The 23,075-nt window shown below is 34.2% G+C and overlaps 3 protein-coding genes across 3 annotated transcripts; all 3 read left to right on the top strand.

Annotated features, from left to right (window-relative positions):
- Window positions 1-9,687: 9,687 nt before the first annotated feature.
- Window positions 9,688-11,210, top strand: LOC149425785 (uncharacterized). Its single transcript, XM_089646223.1, has 2 exons — window positions 9,688-10,185; window positions 10,827-11,210. The coding sequence occupies exons 1-2, from the start codon at window positions 9,796-9,798 to the stop codon at window positions 11,208-11,210; spliced, it is 774 nt and encodes a 257-aa protein (XP_089502349.1). The 5' UTR covers window positions 9,688-9,795.
- A 4,939-nt stretch (window positions 11,211-16,149) lies between these two features.
- LOC149425784 (uncharacterized) lies at window positions 16,150-18,710 on the top strand. The gene is made up of 2 exons (XM_089644847.1): window positions 16,150-16,961; window positions 17,802-18,710. Exons 1-2 carry the CDS (start codon window positions 16,155-16,157, stop codon window positions 18,228-18,230), a joined length of 1,236 nt encoding a protein of 411 aa, XP_089500973.1. The 5' UTR covers window positions 16,150-16,154; the 3' UTR covers window positions 18,231-18,710.
- Window positions 18,711-20,368: 1,658 nt separating this feature from the next.
- LOC149425783 (uncharacterized) lies at window positions 20,369-21,927 on the top strand. The gene is made up of 2 exons (XM_089644836.1): window positions 20,369-21,210; window positions 21,492-21,927. Exons 1-2 carry the CDS (start codon window positions 20,392-20,394, stop codon window positions 21,918-21,920), a joined length of 1,248 nt encoding a protein of 415 aa, XP_089500962.1. The 5' UTR covers window positions 20,369-20,391; the 3' UTR covers window positions 21,921-21,927.
- The last annotated feature ends 1,148 nt before the right edge of the window (window positions 21,928-23,075 follow it).

Below are 23,075 nucleotides of genomic sequence, written 5' to 3'. Positions count from 1 at the left end.
TCTCTAGAAAGACTGAAAATTTTTTGTAGATAACTGCAAAATCTTGTGGAAATGTATATGTATAGGAAACGATTTCATAGTAATTAAACTCAACTCTTTTTTTTCTATTAAAAAATATTTACTTATCTAAATATTAAATGTGAACTGAGTAAACACAATATCATTTCCACAGCTACACTACTACTATGGAAAACAGGATTGCGTAACACTCCAGCAAGAATGAGATAAACAAGCTGTGGGTTGTGGGCTTGCTCACGACCCACTTGTGTCGTGAGCGGATCGCTAAAACCCGCTCTTTGAGTGGGTTTGCTTTCCTCTGATTGGCTTGGTCTCTTCTGTTTCTTTACGCGGCATACAATAAACGAAATGACACTTTGTCGCCTATAAATTGTGTTAGTAATTGCTTTTTTCATTGACCAATAAAATAACGTCATTAAAATTTAAAAAAAAAGCTTAACAACATAATAAAAACAGTTCTGATAAAGTGGAACTACTTAAAGATACATAAGTGTTTTTTAAATGATTTTTAGGTTATGATATATTATATTTAAAATATTGTGTTACTTTTAATTCAACAAAAATAATTCAGTTATTAATTTCTTAGAACGGGCAATGACTAATTAGAAACTAATGTTGACTGGTCTATAATATTAGTTACAAATTTTCTGTATCAACTTTGCAATAATAAAAAACATTAAGGACGGGTTGTTTCGGAAAATTTGAACAATTCATCAAATTTCAACGATCATTTTCGGGTTCTGTGAAAGATTTATTCAAGTTCTGTTTTTATATCATTGTAGGCTAGTTGCTTGACAAAACTGAAATAAAAACAGAACTTGAAAAAGTCTTTCACAGAACTTGAAAATGAACGTTGAAATTTGATGAATTGTTCAGATTCTCCGAAACAACCCGTCCTAAGTGTCGGTTGTTTTTAATTTAGCTCTCACATTTATGAGGTACCTACCTATAAATGAATATGCAAAATATCGGCGTATATTACAATATCAAATAAATATTAGTCGAACATTTTTTTTTCAAATTATTTTTCATATCTGGATCTCTAGAGCTGCTTGTGACCACAATGATAGGATATTTTAGATTTCAGGAATTTACCATCTCTATTAAGTAGAAAAATTGTATCTGTCGTGAGAAAGTGACTCGCAATGAGATGCCCGGTCTACAAAATGTGATTTTCTATAATTGCTCACCACGCCACACCGGCAGCCGGCAGCAGGCAACCAGGTCGCGAGAGTGGGTCGAGAGACCCGGGTGCTGACAAAAAAATAACCTGATCGATTTTTGGAAGCTCGTGAGCGGGTTCCAATGATCGGGTAATTTTCGATCAATCTAGGATTAGTTGTGCATGCGTGTCGTGTGCTGTGTGTCTTATAGATAATCTAATTTATAGAACCAATCAGAGAAAGGGTATCAAACAAGGGCTCGGGCTTGATTCCAAAGTTTTATTTTTTTTTCGCCATTTATTTACAAACTTTTACAAATGTATTACAATTTACCTACCTTACTCAATTTTAGCGTCGCTACGCCAGGCAATTCTTTTAATATCAAACATTCAGATCCTGCGCAGAAAAGTCACACAATGGATAGCGCAGCAAACGTGAAGGGTGAAAGCGTGGTCTGCTTATTTTAGTGTGAGCTCTTTGGTAGTCAATTTACGATTGATGTCATAGTTTATTAATAGAATTATAGAACTCTCCTGGTTCCAAAAATATGGTCACGTGGTTTGCCTCCAGCTCGCCGAAATGATAACCAAATTTCATGTATGGGCAAGTCTATCAATTTGAATATTTATGCGTATGGTAAATTTAATGGGTGAAATTGGACAACCATTTTTTAATGTTGGTATTTTTTCTTCACCAACATCGACCTGTCTCTGGCCGAGGAGTTAAAAGGTTAAATGTACATTGGTGATATTATCAATATTCTTTCACACCAGTATTTTTTATGTGAATATCTACCCAAAAGGATCCTAACTGTCCGGAGCTAGTGGGATGTATTGTAAGGCAGAAGAGAGTGGGAGTCGATGGATATGGGGAACAGGCGTACAGAGAAGTACCTGGCTATTTCGATTTGATCACCAAACATAGCTAAAGTAATTTCAAGTAAACTATCGATTCAGAATGGTGTTCTTTCACCTGGGCGACACTGATAGTATCTACCATTTATACTTCTATTGATTTTCCATTCAGTGCATTCCACAATGCGAATTTATATAAGTTGATTGAAGTTGGCAATGAAACAATTGAGATTGGCTATTAAATTCCATACACGTGTTCTGTCACCGGAAATCATGATGTACGATCTCGACCTTGCAGAGTTGAGAAGAGAGGCTGTAATCATTTCGCTTATCGTGACCAACCTTGCTATTTTATTATGCTGTGCTGAGAGCTGAGAGCGACAATAATAATATCATTTCCATCATTTCGCAATAAAATCGTACAGGGTAATTTGAAAATAAAAATAACCCATTAAATTATTTTGATTATTAACTGATCCACTAAAAAAATTCATTTTTAAATCTCCATGTCGAATTTATTAACGCAAAGGGACAGATAGGAACAATCATAAGCAACCATAGTCGTAAGGGACAGTTAGGAAATATAACATTTTATGTCTTTTGTGTTCTTATAAATGATAGACAAATAACGCAATTTGGGTGGGTATGTGTACCGCCGCCCCGGGAACCATTTATTGGATAACCAACACTCCTTCCATAGGTCATCCCAAGTGAATTAGCAGGGGTGCCTGAGTTTATGAGGGTGTGGTTTGTCGTTCATAGACAAATTGACTTTTTTTCCTCTAATAAACAAAAACTGTCTATGAAGAAGTTTCGCGAATAATGGCAAAAGCAGCAGCATCTCTGGATGTCCTCAAATAAACTTAAGCTAAATCCTTCAAAAACGGAGTTTCTCTGGGCAGCCACACATAGACGCCAACATTTAATAGAAAACTCACCAATCGCTATTTCCGGCAACGACGTAACTGCTAAAACAACCGTCAAACTTCTGGGAGTTTATCTGGATTCAGACCTTTCTTTAAAAAGTCAGGTAAATAAGACCGTTAGCACGGGGTTCTTCTACCTTAGACAACTTAAGTCAGTTCGTAGAAACCTTTCAACAGAGGCAACTAAATTACTTGTGAACTCATATATAGTATCACGTCTTGACTATTGCAACGGCATTTATGCAAATCTTCCTAAATGCGAAACTGATAAACTACAATCAGTGTTCAACGCCGCAGCAAGGCTTATCACCGGGGTACCCAAGTTTTCGCACATTTCGGAACACCTCCGAAATCTTCACTGGCTGAAGTGTCCTGAAAGGATCCAGTACAAGCTATGCTGGATGGTGTTTAAAGCTATCAACGAAATGGCGCCACCGTATATTACTGAGCTATGCATTCCGGAAAATACTGGTCTAAGGCAGTCAACTCTTAGATCAGCGACATCATCTGCAATTGGAAGGTTGAAAGAGCCTAAGCGAAATCCGAACACTAAGTTTGGTGATCGTGCATTCGGAGTATCCGGCCCCAAGGCTTGGAATAAACTTCCTATGGAATTGAGATGTATAACCAGCCCAACAGAATTTAGATCCAAACTAAAAACTCACTTTTTCAGACACTCATTTCCATAAATCCGTCATTCTATCCAAATATTTCTTTTTTTTCATTTTTTTATACCGTAATTGTTACATTATCTAGCGATTCCGTTCATTCAATTTTGCTATTGACTTGCCTACCAGTGGACAATGGACAATATCAGCGGGAACATAACAAGTTAATCGGTTTAATTGTTGGCAGATGAATCATCTAAATGCGTTTAAGATTGGCGATTGATTGATTTTATTCATTAATTTAATTCATTTAACATATAATATATCCAGCTAACAATAAATCCACCCTAATATAATAGAACTTCCTTCTTCTTCTGGCGTTAGTAAGATTAAATTGTTAATTTTAATTTTAGTTGTAAGTTGCCAAATATGTAAATACTCGTGTATATGTCGTTAAGATAGTAGTTATAGGCCTTAGTCGTAAGTCACTAGATATAAGTCTTAGAGATAAGTCAGTAGTTCTAGTATTAAATATTTAAGAAATATATTTGTACAGCGCCCTTGAGGTGATTTCTCACGAAAACGGCGCTATATAAATTAGCCAAATATTATTATTATTATTATTACGTTTTCTTTACGTGGAGTTGCTGATGTCATAGTCTCACTGGCTCCAGACGGGAGCAGTTGGGACTCTTGTGAGGTATTCACTATAAAAAAAAAAAAAAAAAAAAAAACGGACCATTTTTCAGTTCAAAGGGCAATTTCACTCGCAAACCATACGACAACAAACAAACTAATATGAAACCGAAATACTTCCTATTGTTTTACTATCAACATACTATACTATGGAGAAATAGGTATTTAGCTATTTGAGAAAGCTAATTAGCTAATTGAGAAAGAAAATTCGATTTATGTGTTCTACGGAAAGGTGTTTACGACTTTCAATAGAACCCTAACAAAAAAGGTCAAATTTTTATTTAAACATTGATTTGTTGAATCTATCGTTGTTTTCGTAAGTTAAGTGATCGTAAATATTTAAATAGCAAGGGGCTTCCAAAATACAAAATCAGAGAACCATAGTTCCACCAGCTAATGAGTGTTAGTTACAACATTACAAAAAACACCCAATTAAACCTTTTATGCTACTTTATATGATGACATACTGTTAGAAAATTGTCAAAAACTTTACATTTGTAGATTAAAAAATGTGACAATGCGAATAGCAATTTGAAAATTAAATATTTAAGGCTGAATATATATTTTTAATATGATTAAAGAATTGGGTTTACGTTAAAATACGAAAAATAAATGACTTAAGTTAATTCTTAATTCTTACTCTATTTCTGAAAAGTTACCGACTTTGTCATTGCAATGGCTTATATTTATATATAATATGGTTTAGAGCTTTAATATGAAAGTGTAACTGGTTTTCATAAATCTCTCGATTGACCCTTAACTTTCGTGTGCGTGCGGATATTTTCGAAAACTCATTTCATTGTTTTTCTGGTAACCCTCAGACTTCAACCAAACTGCAAAAAAGTGTTAGGTATCTGAAAGTGACATTCGACAGAAAACTACGATGTAATACACATATTACCGAAACACTAGCGAAAGCGAACCTGACAGCAAACGCACTATACCCCATAATCAGTAAGTAAAAAAACTCAACCTAAAAAAACAAACTTTTCATTTACACATCGCAAATATGACCAAAACTAATATACCTGGGATATATAAAACACAAAAATGCTATAGAATTCCAGAATAACAAGTCGTAATCGAATAGCATTATAACTTTTACTCCAAATTAGAATCAATCCCAAATCCCTCCAAAACCAACCTCGGCCGCTGGAACCGCAACAATAACCCCCCCCCGTCACCGTCCAAATTCTAGCCTATACCCTTCCTTACCACAGTTAATGGGTATAAAAGATTGCCATAAGCACAAAATCAGTATATTTTGCTATAAACATTTTGATATTCATACTATCCACTTACTCGTAATAGATAAGACATAGGGATAAAAATATGTTAGTAAAAAACGTTACTAAATAATAATACCACTGTTCTAGTGGCTGACAGATTTTTTAACCGCTCGACACCCAGGTTAAGCGATCTATAACTAACGTATTAAGATAGAGATTGTGGACTTTGTTAACAATTCGGTTGATTTGATATCGATTGTTCGCACAATTAAAATGTAAAAAAGCTGTAATACCTATTGGCAGCACTATCAAAGGAAATTTTGAAATTGAAATATCAACTTAGTAAAGCAAATATAGAACGCATAATAAAACTGTCCAAATTTCAAAGCAATTTTAATGAGACCGGGTCAATGACATCACAAATGTCATCTCAATAAACTTGAAGTTAGCAACTAAACGCTAAATGCAAAAATGACAATGTTTTTGAGGATTGGAAAAAAGTTGTACCAGTTAATATTATTGTGAGTAAATATTTTTACCCGAGAAGTATACTGGCCTCTTTACCGTATAGGTATACCAGCGCTGTAGCGGCGTATTAATGAATCTTTATAAGTAAGACTGTATAAGTACAAAAAACCCTTCAGTAGAAAAAGGTAGCCCGCCTACCGATTAAAAAAAAATTATTCCTCACTTATGCACCACTACCCCCAGTTGACGAAGGAAGAAGAAGAAATGTCCCCTGACACTTTATAATATTATTTTACAATACGATATATATATAACTAGTTACTGTAGCGAAACTACATGGTAGATTATGTGCTATTTTTATAAATATATCAATACAATTTATCTGATTAGACTGTGCGATTTACAAGAACATCATTTTGCAAAAAAATGAAAGTTATTACTAAAATAAAATCAGCTCCGCACCGCCATAATTTAGTGTCGGCACTCGAGGAGTTAATTCATGGATTCACGACAATTATTATCCATCGAATAATAGGGTTTAGAGTGCGCTTCACGAGTTTGGCAGTAATTTCGAGAGAAACAGACCAGATCTTGGCGGCAGGAACCAAACGGGCTTTCCGCAGAGCAATAATTAGTGCAGCCACCCTCCACCCACCCGCCCTCCCGGTGCGGAACCTACCGCAAAGCGTGGAACCTAAATAACAACCACCCTTACCATTGTGGAACTTCCGAAATGCACAGCTTGTGAAATAATCAGGTCTACACTGAACCCTTATCATTGTATTACGTTACCAACTAGGGCATTACGAAATTGAATTGAAAACAATGGAAAAAGCAGGTTTTTATAGAGTATTTATATTTTTCTTTTGTGGGCTTTTACTGGAGATATAACCTGTAGCCTCCAAAATTTTGCAAATACACAACGGCTACAATAGGGAGATTGGCATGTAAGAAAAAAGTTCCCTAGTACAACATCCTTCTAGAATATTTATGTGAAATGTGAGGGAATCGCGAAAATAATAACTTTCTTTTTCAATTTCAGCATGAATTTTATTTTTTATTACAGATTATGAAAAATATTGTCACTTTATTAATAAGCCTGCAACATATTTATTTAAACATAAAAATATTATTTCCGTGCTAAATAAAAAGTTTACCTCCCCTACACGTCAAAATCTGCAACTTCTATTCATCTAGATACCTCGTCTTAGGGTCATCTCGTATATCTCGGCATCCATATTTTATAGAAGTAGTATTTTGATCTTAATTTTTATGACGTTAGAAAGAGAAATAATAATTCTTTCCAGTTTGCCTCAAATATTTGTACTGGATGCCATTAATAAAATCCTAAAAATAACAAAATTAATAATTCATATTTCTTTCGGCTATCGTAACAATCGGTTTAACTTTAAAAATTATTAATAATTTTTTATTATTTGAACGAAATAAAAGTGAAGTTACAGTTTTGTTTACTAATTTCCCAAACAAAACGAATGTGTTTTCGAAATATTATATTTTGGAGTAAAAAATTAAGCAAGAATGTGGTTAGGGTTTTTAACAACATTTTTTTACGTTTGATATTAAAATTTTATTATTTAGAAAGAGTAATATTCATTTTAAACGTGTACTCCGGAAAGATTATATTATTTTGTTTCTAAAGAAGTTTTTTCTTTTAAGGAAAAAAAAAATAAGATGTATATAGCACATTTGAAATACACATTGCAAGCTAAATAAAAGTACTGAAGGGAATTTGAACCTAAAACCAAACAATATTACAATACTTCCAATAAAATTAACAAAATGTGGAAGAACACATTCTTGGAAACAAGATATGACATACACTAGTTTTACTTATACTCTTTATACCTAGATATGCATGATAGATGTAACTTGACTAATGCAAAGAGAAAACTTACTGATATAGAGTACTGTTAATGTATTAAAAATCTGGTCAAATTATTCGTTTTCCTATTAAAAATGGGACTGCGGGCCTATAACAAATGAATTCAAAGAGTTCCTAACAAAATATTAATCTGGACGGATGACAAACCTCGTGCTGGCACTGTTGGTGGACGCGGTGGACCCTCTCGCTGCAGCAGATGGTGCAGTTTTTCACCACCTAGGATTCTTGATGCAGAGTCTCCATCTTCTATCAATCAACGTCCGACGTTACAGCGGTGCTGCCAAGGTCTGGTGAGATATTGTGTCAGCGCTTTATTAGCAGCAGACACATATCTGGACGGATGACAAACCTCGTGGTTTGCCTCCAGCTCTTCGAAGTGATACCCAGATTTCACGTTGAGGCAAATCAATTTGGATGGTCTCGAAACTCACAATTTTCTTTTCTGAACAACGTAGGCCTGCAATGCGCGATTTTTGAAAAATATAGTTTTTTATAATTACATAAATAAACTATTTACATTTATAAGTAGGAAGATTTGCAAGTAAATGCTAAGAACAATGACAGTGAAAACATAGTTATTATCATAGACATATGAATATTAGTAGACCTGCCCTAAGTGATTAAAAGCGTATTATCCCCACTCCCCATACCGGTTCCATTGAGCCGGCTGGGCTCGCATATGGCCTCAAGTGAAATTTGAAAACGTGACGTCATCATTCTTGTGCGAACTATGGTCGAGGCATCATCGGTTCATTTTACGAAATAACACGGCAAAATGTTGACTTGTGATATGAAAACTTGTAAAAATAGATGTGAAAAAGAGAATAAACCCGATTGTCGTATTACATTCCATAAGTAAGCATTATTTTACTTTATTTTAAGCTTATTCACACCGTATTATATGGATCAGTTTTAGAAATATATACTATCACATCACAATGTAGCGATTCTCAAGTGTGCTCATCGTTGTTTACTGGGGTAAGTAAATTATGAGACATTTGTAAAAGTGTCTTAACTAAATACTCTGAAACTTACTACGACTCTGAAAATAGAAGCTGCCTTACTTTGCCGAATTCGGACTTCGCAAATTAGTTCATAACGTGGCGAGTAATTTGCGCTCCCATGTAGAAATGTCTATTCATTCAAAAGCAGATTTTACTTTTAAGAACTAAATGGTGATATTATAATGCGAGATGCCTATTTACTGTCAGATTGATTTATTGACGAATCACAGTCAGCCTTACTCCCTTCGTTCTTCAACAGTTGATTTTACCCCTCGCCATTATCTTCTCGTCTATTAATTCCTATGTCTGTGGTTATTATAATACTCGTATGACGTTGGTTATTATAATGTACTTATGTACGACATCTCGCTTAAGTATAAGTGCAGTCAATCGTAATACTAGGCAAAATAATTGACAGTAATACCTCCCTGTTGTTGATATAAAAGGACGCTAGTTTGCTATTTATAATCAGTTCAAGTTCATAATTCGATACTAAATCGTGCATGGTGATGGCAGTCAATGTTGAGTTGGTTAATACCGTTGAACAACTCCGCAGTGATGTTCAAATCATTATTAAGGATATCGTTGCAGAATTAAACATTAACGAATGTGAAATAGACTGTAAAAAACAACATTTCTCCGGTGACAATTTTTTGGGGGAAATCGTTCGCCTTAAGCTAATTCCTAAAAGCAATATCAACCCGTTTAAACCCATTCATTTAATTCTAAAGTTAGCGCCACAGTCTGTTGCAACAAGAGTTGGTGTGCAAATAATCTCTTTCTACAAAAATGAAATACTATTTTATACTAATATCGTGCCAATTATAGAGAAGCTCCAAGATGACTATAAGTTGCCACCTAATGAGTCCATTTTCTTTCCGGTTTTGTACAGGGGGATTCTTGAGGAGTTTAAAGAATTGATGGTCATGAGGGATCTTTCTCACGATGGTTTTATTTTAAGGGATAAAAAAATACTATTGGACTATGAACATTTGGCTATGATCATTGAAAATTTGGCAAGACTTCACGCAGTTTCTTTCATACTGAAGGAGAAAGATCCTGAACTTTTTAAGAGATGTACTCAGCACCTTCCCAAAACAGTAAACTATGGAGATACATTCGAAAAAATGATTGTCGTAATGCCTGGGAGGGTACATCCACGCATCGTGGACCAATTCAACAGATCGAAGCTCAAATCTTTCGGAGATGCTGTGGGACAAAATATTTATAACTATTTAGATGCGAGTTTGAGCGAGCCATACAATGTTATTTGCCACGGAGATGTTTGGAATAATAACATATTGTTCAAATATCAGGTAAATATTTTTAATACTGAATACTTTCTTTTAATTCTTTAATTCATCACCACACAAGAGTCCCTTTAACCGGAGCAAGCGGGACATTGACATCCACTAGCTAAAAGGGGGAGAAGGTCAAGTTGATTATTAGAATGCTGAAAATAATATCATTTTGACATGAATGAAACCTGCTGTTTAGCACTGATTGTGTGACAAAATCAATATAATTATATTCTTGTTTTATTTTGTTTAAAATTATAAATATTTTTAGATTCCACACTATTTCCTTCCATTATGTTGTGTCTCCTTGCCACGCTGGTCATTCTCTTTTTTTCCAAAAATATTTTTTTTTAATTATTAGAGTTAATTTATTAAACTTGAGCCTCATTGTCCCCAATATTTAATCATTGAAATTGATTTTAATAGCTCTCGTATATTATAATACATCGAAAATAAAAAGCTATCAGTCGCAACTGGTACTCGAACCCAGGTCCCCTGATCTTACCAGGACCAAATCTCCACCAATTCAACTACTGATACCTTTACAATTGAATTTGCTCATTTTTATGAGTCTCGTATTTATTTATTTTTGTCTTAATATATTTTCTGATTTTCATTGGGGATTGTTTATTTATTCTTTATTTTTTTGTTCTTTATAGGATGAAAAGCTGTCCAACATCGTGTTTATCGATTATCAAATGTCTAGAATGGCTTCCCCAGTAACGGACATAGCTTACGTGTTGTGTTTTTCAGCTGATTTGAATGTTTTCGAGAACCGCCTTGGTGATATCTTGAATATTTACTACAATACATTAGAAACATCATTATCAAGAATGGAATGTAGCGTTCAAAAGTGTTACCCTGTGGAGACCTTTAGAGATCAAGTAAAAAGATGGATGGGGTTTGGACTTATGATGGGCATGTGTGGAGTCCCCATGACTTATACCGATGAAGGACAACAGCTCTACAACACAGATGATTTGGTAGACCAATTGCATCATGGAACTTATGGTGCGAATATTTCTAATCTCGCTGCACAATGATTGAATGGACTTGTCGATATTTTTGTTAAAACTGGATTTTTGTAAAAATGTTGATTTGAAACAAGAATTTTATTAGCATTCGTGTTTTATTTATTGAATTATATTATCCCTTTCAATACCAGTATATTATATGAATACGAGTATTTATACTCGTATCAGAAATCTGTGCTAAGAATTTATTCTGGATGTCATATTATGTGTTTGCTTGTCATCATTTACAATATCATCTGATTTTCATTTTTTAGAAAAGTTCCACATACAGTGAAGAAAATATGTCCCTTTTTAAAATTGATCATACGAACTCAAAACTTATTGATGAAGTAGTTAAATACAGAAACACGGAAAATATGTAGTGTATTTTTATGTGTTAAAATTTTATATGATGCTGAAAGTTAAAGTTGTGGTCTTTTTTAAAGAGTAATAAGATATTTGTATTGACTAGGATTGTCGCACGGTGCATAAGATTTTTGAATAACACGTAAAAATTGTTGTTAGATTTTATTGAAACTAACCTTTTATTGTAATCCTTTAATATTTTAGATTAATTTAATTTATTACTTTGCCATTACCATGCCAATTAGACCCAAGTGAAAATACATATTATTATTTTTTTTTGTTGCAAGATAGTTTTCACTGTAATAATGGTGCCACAACATAGTATTGATGTGCGGGAACGGGTTTAATTGGTGCAACAATATGGTAACAAATTAAATTATCTCAAATTAATTTAAAAAAAAATATATATATATATATATATTTATTTTTTCTATTAATCTATAAATATATTTTTTTTTCCAATATTATGAGCGATTAAAAAAATAATATCGTTATTAATTAATATGACATGTAATGGTTTTGTACGATGCCTGACAAAACAAGGAATAAATAATCCACATTGTTTGCACATCGTTCTAACAAACGGTTTGAAAAAATTTTTGCAACTCGATGTGGAATGACAAGGTTAAATCTCATGACTATAATAAATCCCAATGTCTTTTTTTCTGAAACATGTAGAAGGTGTACCAAAACGCTTAAGATAAAATTGAGCGAGTTCTCTTCAAAATATCAGATTTAATACTTCATTGAGTTTTTTTTCTGTTTAAAACCCGCAAATCGTGCATAAATTACCATCGGTACATTATTTTTTACTTCGGATGCTTATTCGAAAATTTGAGACAGCTTTGTTCGTTAAATCATTTCCACCCATATTTTCTTTGTATTGAGAAATACAATCTGGACGCTACACATGAAAATAGAGTTTATATTTTCGAGAAAACCATTCAACGATTCCTGTAGGAATTCCATGAAGTGTAATAATAATATTTGACTTATTTATATAGCGCCGTTTTCGTGAGCGCCTCAAGGGCGCTGAAAATCAATCGTGATAACAGAGTTATCAACCCAACTTGTTAGAAGTGCGTACACCATTTGTTTTATACAATCAATCCTCCTTTGAATTCTTGCGCAGAGTTTTCATCCAAAAAATCCTTATCTGAGAGAATTTTTAATTCGGGTGGTTGGATAAATATATCTAGTACATTATCGGCTATATTAGTATTTTCATTTATCATGTCAAAATGCTTCAGATAGTTAAAATAAAGAGCTGGAAATAAAAACGTTACATTTACAAAGCATTTTTTTTGCTGGCGTAACCGCCCGCCGATACCAAATGGTATCCTGCCACTTTGAGGTCATATTGTGTAAACGCTAATAACGTTAATATTTATTTTTTTTTCATTTTTTAATTCATTGTAAGGTGATTCGATAAAGTATATAATTGTAAAAAATATATGACTATGCAAATTTCAGGTGCACGTTTCTGAAACACAAAATTTTTAAAAGAAATTAACTGGCGTTCACACTTCGCTAGTGTCAAAAATGACATCTCCGTTGAGTCGGATGTCTTCACACACCTATGGTACTCTGATGGGTCCAATCACAACATACCTCCCACCCAGTGGCGGCTTGTGACTTTTGGGTGTACTAGAGCAGTGTTCCGCAAAGCGTGTGCCGCGGCACACTGGTGTACCGTGGTCATCAGTTGGTGTGCCGCGGAAAAAATTAAAGGTATTGTGAAGATAATAAGAAAGCTAATGAAGCAGATGACCAGTCACTTCTAAAAAAAGAAGAATGGGTAATAAAACTTACATATCTGACGAAGATATTCGCTCATTTAAATGAGCTCAACAGAAAAATGCAAGGCAGGAATTCTTATATTGTCTTGTCTGAATTCTTATATGTCTTCGGACAAAATTGAAAGCTTTCGCGCTAAGTTGGTATTTTGGATCAGCCACGCTGTCAATGGTAGTAATGAATTGTTTCCAAATGTCATGGCTTCCGATTCAGAACAAATGTGCAGGCTTTGATAGTGAAACACTAGGAGCTATTAGCAGAAAAAATGAACTGTTATTTTCCTTAGTGTGTCCTACAACCTATGGACTGGGTACGAAATCCACTCTCGGATAACATTTCCCTTGGACACTTACCGATAAACGAGCAGGAAAAAATCATGGAGTTAAAAACTGATCGGACATTGAAACTAAAATTTTGCTGCATATTATAAATGAGTATCCACTGCTTTCAAAGAGTGCTGTTGAAAATATTATACCATTTGCCACAGCCTACTTATGCGAATTGGGATTTTAACTCTGACTACTTAAGGCGATGCCATACGTCGTGTAATATTTTAAATCGAGCCGCTATCAATAACACCCCTTACGTAGATGGCAATAAGGTTTAAATTCCCGCTTAAATGCATATGCAAGAAAATATATCGCTTATGCAAGAAAAAAACATGGCCAAAAAGTGCCTTTTATTTTATTTTGTGGATGTTCAGGGATAAATATTTATTCTTTTTCCAATCATTTTATAAATAACTTAATTTTCCACACTATACAATAAATTCATAACCGAAAATGGGTTCGTAAGTAGGAGATTTTGAACTTTAAAGCAGTTTTCATAGGCCTTATACATTATTTTTTCTTGGGCTTATAAAATGATTTATCTAAAAAGTACTCGATTATTTCAAAGGCCAAGATTTATTCTACTCGCAGTATTTAATTAAAGCATCTGAAACATATCCAGGTGACCAAATTTTCAAACCAAAAACACATGATTTTGCATTACTACGTAGTGCATCGCCTTAAATCAAAAAAAAGAGAACGCCCGAGGACGATCAATGAAGAGATGAGAGCAGCTTTATCAAGGATTTCTTCAAATTTCGATCGCCTGTGCTCAGTTAAACAGGCTCACATTTCTCACTAAACATCTTTTCGTATTAGGTGATTTTAGTAATAAATAAATATTGCTTTTTTCTTTGGAGTACCACTAAAATTTCTTGATTTGATAGGTGTACCTTGAACACAAAAAGTTTGCGGAACACTGTACTAGAGTGCCAATATTACAAAAATGGCATTATTGATGTTGTTGTATCCGAAATTGATTTTAGGTTTTTTTCGAAATTCGGTTTTTTGTATGAAGATTTTCAGAACTGGCCAAACTGAAATTTCCAGAAAATCTTCATACAAAAAACCGTAGTTTTGAATTTCGAATTTGTCAAACTTAGCACCCTATCACACTCAAAAGTCACTAGCCGCCACTGCTCCCACAAGACGTTGATGACGACGTTAAAAGTCACTAGCCGCCACTGCTCCCACAAGACGTTGATGACGACGTTAAAAGTCACTAGCCGCCACTGCTCCCACAAGACGTTGATGACGACGTTAAAAGTCACTAGCCGCCACTGCTCCCACAAGACGTTGATGACGAAGTTAAAAGTCACTAGCCGCCACTGCTCCCACAAGACGTTGATGACGACGTTAAAAGTCACTAGCCGCCACTGCTCCCACAAGACGTTGATGACGACGTTAAAAGTCACTAGCCGCCACTGCTCCCACAAGACGTTTTAAGATGACGACGTTAAAAGTCGACGAAAAATGACGCGCCAATGGGTTGATAGGTTTGTTTAGGTTCTAACAGTTTTGAATTTCAATTATTAGAGGTAAAACAATGTAATTTTATTATTGCTTATTATATTTGTATGATTTATTCTCTTTTTTTATAATAAGTAGGTACTTAAATACAAAAAGGAAAATTTAGTTAAAGGATAAAAAATTTAACTAGCTTTGCGTCGTGAATCAGGATGAAGAAGATAATTCTAATAAATCCAAAGGAAATGAAACAGAACAAGACACAGAAAAATAAAAAAGATGACGGTCTCAACTAGGAATCTAAATTAATTCATTGTTTGATTTCCGTGAGTTATAGTTATTTTCGTATATCTCAGAAGTATCACTGAGATTTCAGATCAGAATTTTGTTCCTTAGAACTACAACTAAAATGAACAGCTTAATGTAATAATGTAATCAGATCGAAAACATAAACACTTTATTTATCCAATATTCATACGAAACGTAACGTAATCACGAGATGCCTATTTTAATCATTCACACGATTTGTGTTTTGTCATTGTTTAGTTAATTTTAAATAATCTAACATATCAAGAGTGCGAGTAATATATTATCTAAGCTATCAGATAAGATAATAATATACGTAGAAATTATTATGTACTTGATAAATAAGTCAAAGTAGTAATTTATTTTCACGTCAACTTTTTCACTTAAATTCCAGTGTTAATATATATCTTTATATCAGCATTAGGATTTGTTTAAAAAAATTCAATATTTACACAAGTAAAAATGATGCAATGCCTACGTACTGGTATAAAGATACATAAATGCACAATAACAATGACAGCAAAGTTATTACTTGACGTTGGATATTAAAAGATAATAAATATTTGTAAGATTTATCTCTTCATTTTTAAGTGCACTGTCATCAGAAATACAAGGGCAAAATAATTGGCTGTATTATTTCCCAGTTGTGAATATAAAAGAACGCTGGTGGACTGATAACCAGTACAAGTTCTCAATTCGATACGTAATAATGGGAGTCAAAACTGAGGCTCTCAAAACCCGAGAACAACTCCATAGTGACATTCAAACCGTTATTGGAGATATCGCCGATGAGTTAAATATTGAAGAATGTGAAATAGACTATAAAAAGCAAGACTTTTCGGGTGACAATTTTTTGGGAGAAATCGTCCGCGCTAAAATTATTCCCAAAAACGATAATAACTCCTCTAAACCCATCAATTTAATCCTTAAGTTGGCTCCACAGTCCGCTGTAATAAGAGATGGTATTCCGTTAGCCTCTTTCTTCAGAAATGAAATAGCTTTTTACACCAAAATCGTGCCAATTATAAAAAAGCTTCAAGATGACCACAATGTGCCAAGTAATGAATGCATTTTGTTCCCGATTTTGTACAAGGGGATTCCTGAGGAGTTTAAAGAGTTGGTGGTCATGGGAGATCTTTCGCACGAGGGTTATATTTTACACGATAAAAGAGTACCATTAGACTACGAACACTTAACTATGATCGTTCAAAATTTGGCCAGACTACATGCAGCTTCTTTCGTCTTGAAGGAAAATGATCCGGAACTTTTCAAAAAATGTTCGCAAAACATTCCCAAAACAGTGAACTATGGAGATGCATTTGAAAGAATGATTGTTTTAATGCCTGAAAAGGTACTACCGTACATTGTGGACCAAGCCAACGGATTGAAGCTCAAGGCCTTCGGAGATGCTGTAGTTCAGAATATCTATAACTATTTAGACGCGAGTTTGACTGATCCCTACAATGTTATTTGCCACGGAGATGCTTGGAATAATAACATATTGTTCAAATATCAGGTAAAAATATTACATTTTCAATTTTTTTATTTATTGACTTTTTTTTAATAGCCAGTGGCGGTTCGTGGAATGAGGCAGTCGGGGATGTAACTCTAAAATATAGTAAAAGGAAACCTAAGTTACATTGATTTAAATAAAACCCATTTATTTTTTCGAATTTCGCTGGTACTGGTTGTCTTTATAATATGTAACTCCTCGTTATAATATATTATCTACCCGAGCGCGCTGGCTAGCCTCACGCGGAAAGTCGCTCGCTGAGCTACTACGCAGCGCGGAATGTACCTACAATACTACGTCCGGAGGCAGGCGTAGGGCCCGCCTCAGATAGCCTCTGATTTCGTATAGGCAGAGGGGGGTGGGGAAGTCACCAATATGGTCACGTGTTGGTTGTCTAACTGGAGGCTTGCTTCAAACAAGGAACAGTTCCGAAGTAGCACCGATCATTTACGATTGGATTTGTGAAGTATGCCGCAGTTCTGGCGGACTGGGTGCGACTATTTTGAATTTATAGCGAATTATTTGCAGTTGACGGTCGATCGTTTTTTATATGTGGATAACAGTACTGACGAATGAATAAATAAAAGAAAGAACAAATTTGATTGCTGGAATACGAAAAAAGTTTTCCACTTTAGATCAAATCCAGCAAACCATGGTTATTTATTTTGAAAGGCACTAAAGACCCTAGCAACCTAACAAGCGGGTCATTCCCCTTTTCACAACATTATTTTTTTAATTTATTTCTCCTTTCATTATCGTTTTATTTAAATAATGTTAATCGTTTTATATTAATTGCTAAGTAATTGTTTTTATATTGCCTAACATTAATTTTATTTTTTATAGGAGGAAAAGCTTTCAAACATTGTTTTTATAGACTACCAATTATCTAGAATAGCGTCCCCAGTAACAGATATAGCTTATCTGTTGTGTTTTTCGGCAGACTTGGGAGTGTTCGAAAACAGCTTGAAAGATATACTTAAAACTTACTATAACACCCTGGAAACATCGTTAACAAGAATGAGTTGTAGCATCGAAAAGTGTTACCCAAAAGATATTTTCAAAGAGCATATTGAGAGGTTTATGGGTTTTGGACTGATGTTGGGTATGTGTGGAATCCCCATGACTCTTACAGATGAAGGACAACAGCTTAATAACACGGATGATTTGGTAACTCAATTGAATCAAGGAACTTACGGCGCAAATATTTCTGATCTTGCTGTGGAGAGATTGAATAGACTTGTCCATGTTTATGCCAAAATTGGATTTGTATAAAAACTCTCATTATACCTACTTATCTGTAAATCGTTTGAGGAACTTTAGACGATTATTAATTCATTTATATAATACAACCACTTAGATATCTTTGATGTTTCTCACAGTATTTTTGTAATGTTGAAGACCCATTAAATATTTTATTCGCTTTAATTTAAATTAAAGGTGCTTCCAAAGTTCTTGCACTATCCAATTAATCAAATACGTTATAGGAATTATATTTTATTGTAAGTTTATAACCTGCACAATAACAAAAATAATTATTTTACGCGTAACTTTGTTCTCATTTCAATGGTCCCACTTCAGAGTAGCACATATGTTGATCAATGAACACATTTGCAATCCTGATGTTCTGGAAGGTTTTACGTTTTATGAGCCCAATAACTTCACCAGGACTACGCAGCACAGGCTTTTTTTTCCAAGAGGCAGGACCAACCTACTAATGATCATGCTTCTCTTTGGAGGACGAGTACGCTTTTAAACCACATTTTTCTGAGATAGATATTTTTCACTTTTTCAATAAGTACATTTTTTAAGGCGACTAATGTATGGAATTGATTAATGTGCTCGTATGTATATTATTGATTTTAAATGTTTAAAATTTTATTAGAATAGCTGTTTTCACAATAAACAACAAATAAACAAATTTAACTCAAAGGCCTACGACCTGAGAATAGAATTTCTCGATTATCTAAGAGTAAATTTAATCTGGTGCTCTAACCAACCTTGTAACCACATGTTTTCCAACGTTAGCTAGGAGGATTATTATTTTCACTACCATCAAACAGTTGGGATTGGCACACCGGCATGGAGCCGACGACGACTTTCACCTGTATGGTATTGAATGTATACCAAGTGTATGAAAGCGACAAAAGCTAGAAATGTGCGTCAAAACATAGTTGGAGAGGATTTATCAATCGGTGATCACCCAATGATTGTCTAAAAATGTACCAAAAAGTAGATTCTATGTGTGCATTTTACGGATGTAATAATTACAAACAATAAAAACACTACAAGTCGTTTTTCAGGATACCAAAAAACTTTGATAGGTTAGTTGGTGAAATATAATACGTTATATCGTTAAAAATCGTTAAATCCTAGCATATAAAATGTTTTGATTACGTAAAAGGTGGATTACACCACACATATATTTATGGTTAATTCAATTCTGGCCGGCCTGACGGCCGGCATAGTCCAGTGGTAAAGCATTGGACTGCCATTCCGAAGGTCGCGGGTTCGAACCCGGCGTGCGCAAATAAATTTTATTTGATTAATTTGTGTTATTTCACAATTAATTATTTAAAATAATATATAGTATATTTGCGGCACGTTCCAGAGTGGAAGATACTACCAGTATCGCCCTGGTGTAAGACCACCATTCAGAATTGAAACGTTGCTCCAAATGGCTTTAGCCGTGTTTAGTGACTAGATCTGAATAGTCAGGTACTTCCCCACCTTCCTCTTTCCCTTCCCCACTTACCTTCAGCCTCACAACATCCCCCAATTGGGGATGCCATAGTCTCACTGGCTCCAGACGGGAGCAGTTGGGACTCTTGTGAGGTATACACTATAAAAAAAAAAAAAAAATTCTGAAATGGTGTGTTAGTTCTTTGTGGTATTCTGTTCATTTTGAATTTTTAAAACATCGTCCATGTTTGTGTTCAAAACACATTATTAACACATATTTTCATAAGTGTTTTGACTTAAATTTATTATACATTTTTGATATGTTAAATATAATTTTATTATATTTTTTTATGATCTAAATATTCTTAATTTTTTTTTGGTTAATTTTTCGCAATTATATAAGAGTCTTATTACCTTTCTAAACCATCAAAGTCATCTATGCTAGCCATTACTCCACCATTTTTTATAAGGACTGGAAAATAAATCCTTTATAACACATAGGTACTTAAAATACAAGATGTATCATGTGTTTTTTTTAATTTTAGAACACATATAGTAACACATTTTTAGAATGTTACGAAAAATAACCGTAACTATATAGTTAAATTACGTTATCTTACATTGCGTGCAATAAAAAAGGAAATAAAAACGGCGAACACGACTCTTTTATCTCTGACTTTTGGATATATAAGGACAGCGGAAATATCAATAACAGTCCGAGTTCTCTCTTTGTTGCGGTAATAGTTCGTCAGTCATGGCAACCAATGATGATTCAGTTGTTGAAACCGTTAACAACCGAGAACAACTACGCAGTGACGTTCAAATCATTATTAAAGATATCGCCGTTGAATTAAATATGAAAGACTACATTATAGATTTTGAAAAACAAGAATTCACCGGTGACAATTTTTTGGGGGAAATCATTCGTGTTAAGATTAATCCCAAAAAAAATAATAAAGCTTTTAAATCAATCAATTTAATTCTGAAGTTAGCACCACAATCCGCAGTTACTAGAGATGGTCTTCCAATAATACGTTTTTATGAAAACGAAATTTCGTTTTATACCCACATCGTGCCAATTATAGAAAAAATTCAGGATGAACAAAAATTGCCACTAAACGAACGCATTTCATTTCCAAAATTGTACAGAGGAATTCTTGAAGAGTTTAAGGAGTTAATGGTCTTGAGTGATCTGTCTCCCGATGGTTATATTTTGCGGGATAAAAAACTACCACTGGACTTCGAACACTTAAATTCGATAATTCAAAATTTGGCCAGACTTCACGCAGCTTCATTCTTCTTGAAGGAAAAAGATCCAGAACTTTTCAAGAGATGTTCGCAACACCTTCCTAAAACTATGAACTACGGTGAAAATTTTTCAAAAATGATTGTCATAATGGCTGAAAAAGTATACCCGCTAATTACGAACCAAACCAACAAAACGAAGTTCAAACCTTTTGTAGATAGTGTAGCCCAGAATGTGCATAAATATTTGAACGCGAGTTTGACTGAGCCGTACAATGTTATGTGCCACGGAGACGCTTGGAATAATAACATATTGTTCAAATATGTGGTAAATATTAAACTTTCTTTTTTTGGTTTTCTCTCTTTATTTACTTTCTATGGTTATTGGTTGATTTGCAAAAAGTTTTACTTTGTTTTTATTCATCTTTAATGTGACGCAAAACGTGAAATAAGTTAGAAGAAACATGTAGGAAACTGATATTTTCTATTTTAGGTGTGGAGTGGGAAGTAAAGCGATGACCATTTTATGGAAATCATAATCTTGCCAACTTATCTAAAAAACAATCTCAGAATCATTATGTTGTTTAAAAATTGTTTTTATTTTCATAGGAAGAAAAGTTATCAAACATCGTGTTTATCGATTACCAATTGTCAAGGATAGCTTCCCCAGTAACAGACATTTCTTACGTATTGTGTCTGTCGGCAGATTTGGAAGTTTTCGAAAAGTTTTTTAGAGATTTCTTTAAAACTTACTATGAGACACTAGAAACATCCTTAACAAGAATGGGCTGCAGCGTCGAAAAGTGTTACCCAAAAGACAATTTCAGGGAGCAAGTGAAAAGCACCGTTGGTTTTGGACTGATGATGGCTTTGTGTGGAATCCCTATGATATGCATGGATAAAGGACAAGTTCTTCATTCCACAGATGATTATGTTAATCAATTGGAAGAAGGTACATATGGGAACCATATTTCTGATCTCGCTGCAGAGAGATTGAATGGACTGGTCGATATTTTTGTTAAAGCTGGATTTATATGAAAATGGTTTGCTGTATTTGAAATAAATCTCCATTTTAGTCAAGGTATTTTATTTACTAATTTGATTAAATTATTCATCATTCTTACTAATCTTTTCGTTACTTACTGTCGTAGCGTAAATGGTTATGAGTGTGTGTAAAAATATTGCAACACAACTTAATTTTTCCATTTTTAGTTAGACTCTCCAGAGAGATATGACCCGAATATAATAAGTTCATTTATCTTAATTAATTTTTATCACTGAACTTGATTAATACACGAGTCCATAAAATATCTTTCCCTTTCAGTTGAAATTAAAGTTTATGCAAACTAACTAAAACCTTAAAAAGAAGATCACCTAAACACCAGCCTACAATCAAAAGATTATTTTGATTATTTTGCAAAAACAAAGCAAAATGACGGGTAGAGGTAACAAATTATTGAGATAACGTCTCGAGACACTTGAATTCTAAAGCAAATAAAGTATTAATAATTTTGGTAAGAATTAGCATGACTATTAGCATAGCATTTCCACCAGACAACAGTTAAATCCGTTGAACATTTTTTTTACAAACAAACTAATTGCTAGTTTTGTGAGACTTAAGAAGATAATTGAAATTGGTTCCTATTTGGAGGCGGTTTTGGCCATCGCCGCCCCGCGAACCATTTATAGGATAATCAACACCCCTGCCATAGATCACCCTAAGTAGTTCGCTACGTTCGATAACTGCAGGGGTGCCCGGGTTCATCGGGTGAGGTGTGTTCAGGATGAACTTGCCCATCAGCTGCGTGGTGTGCCAGATCGGGAGACTGTTTTCGGGATATATACATGTACCCATCACTCCTGGCTCCTGGACTCACTGATAAGTATATTCCTACCCAACCCTCATACCTTTTACCTTCCCAGAACTTCTTCCCGTTCCTTTCCTTAAAAAACACCCTTCAGACAGCATCCCAAAAGATGACAAAGACCCCGAGGAAAATAATTTTCCTCAAGGCCTCCTGTTAGGGTTAATATTTAGAAGAAAAAAAAAACAGACATAAAAAAACATAAATGATCAAAAAATTAGGATAATCCATCTGTCGCATTAAATAAAGATACCCTTTTTATATTATGTAGGTATTTATTTAGCACCATCTTTTTCTGAAATCAATATTGTTTGTTTACATAAAACTG

The sequence above is a fragment of the Hesperophylax consimilis genome, chromosome 2 (assembly GCF_061612785.1).
Source record: "Hesperophylax consimilis isolate HC1 chromosome 2, BYU_Hcon_1.0, whole genome shotgun sequence".
Taxonomy (NCBI): Eukaryota; Metazoa; Arthropoda; class Insecta; order Trichoptera; family Limnephilidae; genus Hesperophylax; species Hesperophylax consimilis.
This window is presented reverse-complemented; position numbering and strand designations above follow the sequence as displayed.